Genomic DNA, 10,116 nt, shown 5'->3' with positions numbered 1-10,116 from the left:
GGAGACGGGGGGGACACAGGGGGGAGACAGGGGGAAGTGTGTCTCTGGAGATAAGAGTGTGAGGAAGCACAGACTCCCTCCTCCACCAAACCCCAGACTGAAGATGGTCATTTTTATATGATAAGTCACAGGAGCTGCTGGGCCGCCGCTGCCTCGTGTGGCCAGTGAGTGTCCCGCAGGTAAATCTCTCAAAATGTTTTTTAAATGTCATATTAACATGAATATCACATTTGAATATTCTGACGGAGGAACACACACACACTGTGGCGTGGATGGAGTTCCTGGGTGTGTGTGAGAGAACAGTTCCACAGGAGGCGGGTCCAGGAGGGTGTTGTTGTTGTTGTTGTTGTTGTTGTTGTTGTTGTTGTTGTTCTGCTGATGTCCGTGACAGTGTGAATCATCTCACAGAGCAGCCTGTGGGGTGTGGGGGGGGGGGGGGACACTTGACATTTACACATGAGCAGCCGAGCGTGACCCGCTCCAACCTGACCTTCTCAATGAGCACTCATTGTTGTGACTGTGTTAGACATGAGGGCGGTCTGAAGGAGCGCCAGCAGGGGGCGGTAACGAGGTTAAAAAAAAAATCATATGACCATAGTTGGCACCGGGGGCTGCAGAGTTTTAACACCAACATGTGCTGCTCATCGTCACATGTGACAGGAAGTGGGCGTGTCCCGTACTCACAGTTTCAGCAGGTCTGGACGAGTGTCTGGTCATTCTCCAGGCACGTGGTCCTGCCTGACTCTGAGGCACTCCTGTCAGCAGGGTCAGGGGTTTGATTTCCACCGGGGCCTCCCACACACACAATTAGGCAAAGACGCGGTCAAGGTCGCGCTGCGCTGTCGCTCGTTGGCAGTGATGTCTGTGAGCTGCAGCTGGAGGAAATGTTGATCAGCCAATGAGCAGCAGGAAGACGTGACCTTGACCGTGGGGTTGGTTCATACGCCAACACTGACCGCAGCCACACAGGAGCTGGACTTTCTGACTGCCCTGTGTGTGTGTGTGTGTGTGTGACATTTATTTACCCATCCTAACGAAGCTGCTGCTGCTGCTGTTACTGCTGCTGCTGCTGTTACTGCTGCTGCTGTTACTGTTGCTGCTGCTGTTACTGTTGCTGCTGTTACTGCTGCTGCTGCTGTTACTGCTGCTGCTGTTACTGCTGTTGCTGCTGCTGCTGCTGCTGCTGCTGGTGTTCCTGTTGCTGCTGTTACTGCTGCTGCTGCTGCTGCTGTTTCTGTTACTGCTGCTGCTGTTACTGCTGTTGCTGCTGCTGCTGCTGCTGCAGCTGGGAGACTCATTTATCCTCAAATCTAAGTTGATATTTTCACACCTACCGTGCAGGGATACCTTGACATTCCCACAGTCTTCGGTGCCAAATAAGTTATTTTTTTTAAGGTCAGGTGGAGACGGCTGCCAAATTTGAACCCACTGTAACAGGACGTCCTTGAGAAACCCTGTCCTGAAACAGACGGCTGGATCAGAGACAATTAACTGATATATTGATTATTCACTTTCCAAAAGAGATGATTATATTTATATATATATTAGAAGGAAAGAAAATCCTCAGAGGAACTCCATGAGAAAAGTGTGAAAAAATATCTTAAAAACAGGAAATAATCCTGGGAAAATACCAGGAAATAGATTTAAAAAAAAAACCTTAAAACCATCTGGACAAAGTCACTGCAGAGAAAAACAAATGAAGTTTAGATAAATGATGGTACCGTATGTAGTTCCTGGTACTGTCTCTGGCTCCTAGAACTGTTTGCTGCAGTGTTTTTCACTTCATCAAACACTGACTGAGCTCAGACGACAGAACCGTGAAGGAAGTGAACCGTGGTAGAAACGTTTGAACACTTTCTGCTCCATGAACCTCAGCTTCAGAAACCTTTAATCCCCCAAAGGACCAGGAGGAAAACTGGTCCAGACCGAGGTTGAATTTGTCAAATTCACTTCACCTTGGTGCATTTTCCTGTCTAACTTAGAAGTTGTCATGGCAACCTGTTCTTCATCAGCTGGACAATCAAACAAGAGGAGGATGCAGTTTTACAGTCTAACACCAGGAGGAGCAGTCAGGCAACAGATGATGTGGTGACCACTCACTGGGATTTGTTTCTTCTTTTACAGAAAACTGTAGAATTAGGTCGGTCACCTCACATGAACCGGTGGCTGTTTAAATATTAAAAGGTTAACAATGTGAGGCCATCGTCTGTGGTGAATCAACCAGTCAGTGGCCTCGTTGTCAAAGGATCAGCTGCTGATTGGCTGGCTGCCGTTAGAACCGAGCCAGAACCAAGAACTCTTCAGCACCACAACACTGAAGTGCAGCAGAGTGTGTGTAAATCAGATCAACTTCAACTGCTACCAAACAACTGTGCTATATATTCAGAAACCGTGCCATCTAGTGGCAGGATGCGCTCACTGCATCTTTCTCTTCCATTTCTTCAGTTATTCTCTGAGGCTCAGATGGAGAATGAGACGAACTTGAATCAATCTGGTGTTTATTTGAAAGGCAATAAATAGTGAACAGTGTCTTTTGTACAAAAATATCAGGTGTTTTTATAAAGTATAAAAATATAGTGAATACAAACATTTTAAAAAACGTGTTTTTTTTCCCACTCTGTGCTCAGTGTAAATCAGTATCTGGTGTTTCTTCTGTGTGTTCCTGCAGGAAGAAGAAAAGAACATTAGAAATGTTTGACAAAGTGGGAATGATGCAGTCAGTGGTGGAAAAGTTCAACAGTTGGCACAAAATAAATAATAGAACCACGCCTTAGGCCACGCCCACCTTGTGACTGTGATTTCTTGTGTTTGAGCATGTGCAGTGATCTGGCCTCATTCTTGGAGACGTTGACATCAAGGTCAAAGTTCGGCATCGCTGCTTTCCAGGACTTCTCCGTTGAATGAGAACCTGTGAGACAAAGACGGACACACACGGTAGTTTCAGTGACTAAATATTGTGGGGCAATAAGAAAAACAATCAAACAGAAGCTCCATCAGAGCAGACACCAGGGGACGTCACTGGTCTGTCCACATGGACAACCACCAGACCAGTGACGTCACCAAGTGAAGACTCTTCACCCACCAGTGTGCCACCGGTGTGACAGATAAAACTGGTCCCCGTTCCTCCAGTGTTGCTGAAGTGACAGGGGCAGAGCGCAGTTTTCGTCCATTTCTCTGATCGTCTTGCCGTGTGGACAGAGACGTTGTCTGTCCCAGGCCGTAGTCTGATGCTGCTGCTGAGGCGGTTGTTGTCGTTGCCGGTGGGGGGCAGGTGCAGTTCCTCTCCTTCAGCTGTGGGTAAACCACTGCAGGAAACTTGTCAAGGTTCTTCTTGAAGGTCAGCGACCTCTTAAAGTCTGAGATCCTCCTGGGACCTTCAGACGACCTCCACTTTGGCACCCTGCGGCAGGAACCGGTCTCCGAGGACTCACCTTCTGTGTCCTGTCCATGAGGAGGAGCCCAGATGTCAGGGTTGGAGCCCTTTCTCATCACTTTTTTGCTGTGGGACTTACAGGCCTCACAGGTTGGTGCCAGGACGTCGTTCCACTGCTGGAGGGGAACGGCTTTTCTCTTCATGCCCCCACATTCTACCCCTGGACTCACTGAGGAGCAGAGCCTTTGTTTGGACAGACATCTGGAGCAGAGCCGCTCCCTCTTGGACTGGTAGGAGGTGAAGGCGCTCTCACTGAAGTTTCTTCTGAGGCAGCACTCGTGGTCGGAGAGGCTCCTCCGGTCCACCTTACCTCTGGGTTTGTACCTCTCCTTCGGCTTCCCTAGAGCTGGCTGTTCTTTAAACTCCAGGCCCAGTTTTCTTCTTCTGCTGGGCACGTCCAGACCACGGCTGCTCACAGGCTTGTTCTGCTTCTTTGGAGTTGGAGGCGTCTTGCTGCAGTAGTAGACCGCATCAAAGTCAGTGAGCCAGCTGGTGGATGGGAGGTAGGCGGGCAGCGACTCGAAGGAAGTGTCCTGGTGATCCAGAACGTCTTTAACTCCACCCGACTTAACGGGAGAATCTTCCATCAAATCAACTTCAGATGTTTGCATCGACGTCGTCATCTGAACCTTCTCTGACTCCTCCATCACTGGGAAGAGTTCTGCTTCAGATGCATCCACTGGACCCTCAAAGGGGGGCAACGTGTCCTTCACTACGTCCTCTGATCCTGGAGGAACCTCGGCCAGGGAGACCTCTTCTGTTGGAGTCTCCTTCACCATGAGGACATCTGTGGGAGGAGGTTCAATAACAGGAGCCAGACGTTCTCCTCTGGAGACAAAGCAGTCATTTCTAGTCAGTGACTCAGTGCTGGGCTTCAGAGGTTCCTCCGTGGACCAGACGGTGGACTCGATCTTCTGCAGCTCCTCCAAGTACTTGGGGTCAAAAGGTAAGCGGACAACTTTGGAGCGGAAATTCTCAGAGCTCCTACTTTGACCTTTCTCCCTCTTCTTCTCAACAGGTTCAGCGTCAGCTGCGACCTCAGGAGAAGGAGGGTTCATCGGGGTCCTGGACTCCTCTCCGCCGCTGTGGCCACCAACCAGAAGAATGTCCGGACAGACCTGATGCTTCTGCTCCATCTGCTCCGCAGCAGGACGTCGTTGGCCGCCCTGCAGCACCATGTCCTGTGAAAACCTGTGGGACACTTCAGCAGTCTCGTGGGAGTGCAGCAGCTGGAGTCCCACCGGTGTGGTGCAGCACTCGATCCTGACCTCCTCAGTCTGGATCACAAAGCCGCCATTGGAGCTGGGAACCGGGTCTTTGAGCTCCCCGGACGGACTGCAGTTCTGCACGGCCGCAGGCGTGGAGAGCAGCCGGCCGCTGGGGACCAGGGTGCTGTCGCTGTTACAGACGGAGATGCCGCTGGAGACCCCGGTGTCGTTGGAGCCCGGGGTGCTGGTTCTCTGGACCGAAGACAGAGGTTCTGTTTGAACCTGAGAGCTGGTCACTCTGGGCGGACTGCTGTGCTGGTATCTGAACCTGCGTGAGTGGTAGGCCATGGTCTGGTAGTACTGAGGGTTGAGGAGACGCCTGTAGTCCATCAGATGGAGATGGCTGTGAGGAACCACAAACCCAGGAGGCTCCATGTAGGGGTTTGGCTGATACTGGGGCATCATGGGCAGACTGTAACCTGGAACACAGCAAAAAAATTATTTTATGGTCTGTATCAAGCTTTTCTGCTTGATGTTTGAACAAAACAAAAAAAAAATTTAGGTTAACTTAAATATAAATTAAAGCAAAAAAATGTTTAGATTAACTTAAATATAAATTAAAGTTATTGTTTATCAACTTTTCAACTTTTACTTGTTTGGATTGACATTATCTTTTTCCAGAGTAACTTTAAGATTTCAACTATTCAACTCATTGTCCAGTTGTAACCAGTTTCAGCCAAAAACATTTGTCTTATAAACCTATAAACACCTGTTTGGTTGTATGTGATTACATAAATGTGCCCAGATGGGGGCGTCAGTGAGGGATCACCACAGTGACTACAGGTCAAGTCCTGGTTTAAATGTTACAATATTTCTCTAAAACCATTTGAACAGACGTGACTCTCACTCAACCTCACAGTCCGTTCTTTTACCTAAACCAGCGTAGCTGTAGTATGGGCTGTAGGACACAGGAATGGGCAGCGGTACGGGCCACTGGAGACTCTGGACAGGGACGTACGGCTGCGACGGCTGGATGTAGAAGAAAGGCTTGTGGTGCTGCTGCTCCTCGGAGCGTGGACCGCCTGGAGGTCCTGGAGGTCCTGGAGGTCCTGGAGCGGACTGCCGTGTGCCCGTCAGCTGAGCTCCATGTGGTGGGTTTGGACCACGATGATTCAGACCCAAAGGCTGTTGGAAAGCGGACGTACCTGCTTCCATGTCGGCCAAAGAGGCTGAGAAGCTAATTCAGAGACTGTTTGGAGTTCTGTTTCCAACAATAGTCAATAAACGTTTGCAAAGATCAATCAGGAACGAAGCAAACTTCTCTCTGGGAATGATTTCAGTTGAAAATCCAAGGTGGAGACTGTGGGGTTGGGCCTGCTCTGGTCAAATACTGAGGTGATTGGCTGGATTCTTGGTCCAGGTGAAGACCGTCCAATGAGATATCAGTGACCTCGGTTTGAAGCCAATCAGATCTGGGCTGGAGTCTGGACTCAGCTGACAGGACCTGCTGATTGATCAGAGATAGGAACAAAGATCACAGCCACAAAACCACTTCATGTGGACTGAAGCCTGTTGGAGACGTGAGGATGTGGTGCAGAGTGATGCATCATGGTCCGTACAGCATCTAACCCTGTGGTCACGTGGTCGCCTTGAGAACACAGTGATTAGAGCTGCAGAAACACCTGTTCATGTTAAACTTACTTATAATGTATTTAATATTTTTATAATAATCTTTCACATCGTGTCGTTATTTTATTCTATCTTGTTTTGTGGGTCTGTTATTTTAACTTTCTCTCACACCACGACACAAACGTTTCATTTCAATATGAGCATGTAGCTCTATTCTCTGGCCTGTAGGTGGTGCCGTACACACTTAAAACCATGATTTTTTTAAAATGGTTTTTATATAAACTTAGTCCATTTTTATATACATTTTTATATATAAAAAATTGTTTTTTTATATATAAATTTACTCCAGTAAAATGGAACAGAGTTTTCCACCAAGATTAAAGAACATTAGTGTGACGGCTGCTTCCTCTCTGGTTGTTAAAAACAAACACCACTGAAGCTCCCTCACAGACAGCCTGTTATTAGAGTCTTTGTAACTGGGTTGTTCGTGGTTTATTAGTAAAGTAAACATTTGAAGTTCTGTATTTTAATTGCTGTGTATATGCAGCTTTTCTTGCTTTTTTTTGCTATATTTTTGCCTCCAAGAAATTGATGGGGAAAAACACACACGTAGGTTAAATAATGACAATATTTTAATGGACTGACCCCAAATCAGTCAAACACCACCAACTGCATCAACCTTTGTGAAATCATTTCGTGTAAGGCAGTGATAATGAAACTTTATACATGGTTTTTTTTTTACTCGTTACATTTCATTCTAACAAAAAGAGTCTTCCTGTGCCGTGCTTTTCACCCAGTGATCTAAGTCTTTCCTCCTGGAATATTTACACCTTTGTGGGGATCTGAGGGGAAAACAAAAATGTTTTAGAAATCCATGGTTGTTCTGTTTGTCTTCATGTGAAGGATGTGAACTCAGGAGTTTCCATCTACAGTTCAAAGGTCCAGGGACGTTAACATCTGGGTTCTCTGATGGAGGAGCCTGGAGTGAAGAACAAACACAAACATTTATTTCTACTCTGACCTTAAAGAAAACCGTTCCCACCTCAGACCAGTCGGGTACCTCTGTCCCAGTGCAGCGGCGGAGGCTCATCCTCGTCATTGTCGTCTTCTCTCGGCCGGTGATACATCACCTTCCTCTGAGCGCTCATCTCTGTCAGACAGTATTGTCAGGAGATCGTCAGTGGAGGCCGATCCACGACAAGTGAATGAATCAACGATAGGAACAGAAAAAGACCTTGTCGTTTCACAGGAGTTGTTTGTCTCCTCCTGGGAAAAGCACTGACCTCCCCCCACCTGGTCTGGTCACCTGAGGTCAGCTCTTCTCTGCAGAGTCCATCTGTGAAAGATCATGACATGACAACACTCTGCAGCACACCAAGTATCAGAGCTTCTTCTAACCCAGGCACAGAAACCTGACCGATCTCAGCAGACAGAATAACATCCATGGATGAGGAGTGTGTTTGCGCCCCCTACCCTGGCATGTTCTACACTGCAGTTCACCGCTGGTCTCCTCTGCCACCTCTCCATCGTCTGGATTCTTCTTACAGAGCTCATGAGCGTCCTCCTGACCACACAGGTCTGAAGCCTCTCTGTACTGCCCTCTTTTGTACCAGGGTTTTCCTGGAGGTCTCAGCGGGGGTGGGGGATGCTTCCTGGGTGAGACGTGCTTCCTCACAACCACTCTCAGCGGCTGTTCGCGTCCCCGTCTGTACCTGCTCTCCTCCTCCGAGTCTCCGGCCTCATCTTTGTACGCCGCTGAGGTTTGGACTTTACTGCGGCCGCTGCCTTTGAGCAGGGTTTTTCCGCAGCAGGCACACGTCACCCCCCTCTTTGAACTTGGCAGCCAGACTTCTTCTGCTTCCTCCGTGGTTCGGGGGGATGCAGCGCTGGCCTCTGCCAGCCGCGGAGGGCGGCGCTGTCCGCTTGTGTAGACGGTCTTAGGGAAAAGATCCACATCATCCAGGTCTGTGGAGAACATCTCCTCCCTGGAGGAGAGCTCATCCAGGGACGGGCTGAGCACGCTCATACGTTCATGGGTTGTCTGCACGGAGAGGTAGTTATAAAAGTAGGGGGACGCAGAAGAGAGGGGGTCACCGCCTGACACTTTAGGCGTCAGGATGCTCTCGAAGGGCAGTCGGAGGATCCTGCAGCTGGGGTCAGGTGGTTCTTGGTCTGAAGAAACTCCCGGACAGTGCGTCTTTGAGGGGTCAGTGATTTTACCTTCCTTGGCCACCGGCTGGTCAGAGGAAAAGAAGGGAGTCAGGTGGAAGGGCTTCAGTTCTTCTGCTTGACATTTGGGAGCTTTCAGCTCAGGCGCTACAATGTCTGACTGGACATCAGCGACCTCTACTGCCCCGTATGAGATAAAAGCTTCATCACCTGCTGTTTGTGCCACCTGTACACGTTCTTCATGAACAGAGGAGCTATCCAGAGGCAACTCCTCCTCCAACGCTCCTGACCAGCAACCCTCAGGGCTCATGGTGTCCAGGCTCCTGTGACTGGACTCGTCGTACACTGCTGTCGTGGAGTCACTGAAGACCACAGCTGGACTGGCCAGATTACCAGGCAGTGATGGCAGGACGTGTCCCTGCTCGTCACCTTTTCTCTCTTCCACTGGGGAGAACATGCCTGACGAGTGCGAGGCCACCCCAGAGTCCAGCTCCCTCTCTGCGCCGTGTCTGAGCTCATTGGTTCGTATTTTGTCTAAGCACTCGATGAGTTTGCTAATGGCGTCGTTGGGGTCCGTCTGGGCCTCCGAGCAGGCCATTTCTCGACGCCCCTGAGGCTGCGGGTGATGCTGCTGGCCCCAGGTGGGAGGATGGAACCGGGGCTCGAACATTCTTCTGTAGTCGACCGGATACAGCGGAGCATGTGGGAACATGAAGCCAGGGTACTGCATGTACTGGTAGGGATGGATGTAGGGACGGCTGTAGTTGAAAGCTGATGACCAAAGAGCAGACATGACAAATCCTGATGTGCTGCTGATGAACCTTCATGTCTACAAGTTAGATAATCAACACTGACGTCATCGTCAAAGTCACATGACAAATCCTGATGTGTTAGTGCAGCTGCTGATGAACCTTCATGTCTACAGTGATTTTTTTTTCTTTCAATATTCTGGCAAATATCTGTGAAATGATCTAATTTAATATGTATCTATTGCTCAGTGTTTGCACTGGTGAAATTGACCAGGAAATGTCACATTTACACCTACAATTAAATCATATTGTTCATATATGTCATTTTGGGAATTTTCACAGTTAACTTTAGTACAAGAGACTGAGATATTGACAGAGAAATGACATGTAATCGTGTGTCTGCACAGCCTGGTCCTTCATAGAAGCACAGCAGTGTGTGAAGAGAGCGCTACCTCCAGGTAAACCGTAGTGACTGTAGGGGTTGTTGAGCTGCCAGTGCTGGTAGACGTAATAAGGCTGAGACGGTGGCTGGACGTAGAAGAACGGTCTGGAATGCTGACTTCTCTGTTGTCCTCCCCCGTATCCATGTGGTTGCTGGTTTGAGTCTGAAAGGAGCAGCAGGGGAAATGTCAATAAAACACCATTAGATAATCACAAACATTCAAATATTTTTTCTTTAATTAAACCTAAACGCGTACCATCCATGTGTAGGTTTGTGTTTAGTCGGAATAAAAAAAACTGAAAGTTAAGACAGGTTCAACAACAATAATAAACCTTCCTCAGCTCCTAGAAATAAAGGCTGGACTTTTTTTTAAATTAATCCTACACAGTGAAATTTCCTTTCAGACACGAAGAAGTCAGAACAACTTCTCTCACTCAGCCCCACATGACATCTGAATGAAGAAGGCACGGATTTCTCTTGTAATTA

The 10,116-nt window shown here is 48.5% G+C and overlaps 1 protein-coding gene across 1 annotated transcript; it reads right to left on the bottom strand.

Moving 5' to 3' along the window:
• Window positions 1–6,884: 6,884 nt before the first annotated feature.
• Window positions 6,885–10,091, bottom strand: buc (bucky ball). Its single transcript, XM_008308333.2, has 7 exons — window positions 9,887–10,091; window positions 9,641–9,793; window positions 7,744–9,210; window positions 7,505–7,606; window positions 7,331–7,420; window positions 7,201–7,249; window positions 6,885–7,112 (listed from the first exon to the last, which is right to left on the bottom strand). The coding sequence occupies exons 1-6, from the start codon at window positions 9,891–9,893 to the stop codon at window positions 7,221–7,223; spliced, it is 1,848 nt and encodes a 615-aa protein (XP_008306555.1). The 5' UTR covers window positions 9,894–10,091; the 3' UTR covers window positions 6,885–7,112; window positions 7,201–7,220.
• Between the last annotated feature and the right edge of the window lie 25 nt (window positions 10,092–10,116).

Source organism: Cynoglossus semilaevis, chromosome 3 (genome assembly GCF_000523025.1).
Source record: "Cynoglossus semilaevis isolate Cse_v1.0 chromosome 3, Cse_v1.0, whole genome shotgun sequence".
In the NCBI taxonomy this organism is placed as follows: domain Eukaryota; kingdom Metazoa; phylum Chordata; class Actinopteri; order Pleuronectiformes; family Cynoglossidae; genus Cynoglossus; species Cynoglossus semilaevis.
The sequence above is the reverse complement of the archived record's forward strand: the minus strand, read 5'-3'. Positions and strand labels throughout refer to the sequence as shown.

Excerpts from the sequence above, each read along its gene's own strand:
- buc (XM_008308333.2), bottom strand. Across the intron at positions 7,607-7,743 it reads GCAGTGTAGAACATGCCAGG|ATGGACTCTGCAGAGAAGAG; the intron begins GTAGGGGGCGCA and ends GATCTTTCACAG. Across the intron at positions 7,250-7,330 it reads GCCGCTGCACTGGGACAGAG|GCTCCTCCATCAGAGAACCC; the intron begins GTACCCGACTGG and ends TCTTCACTCCAG.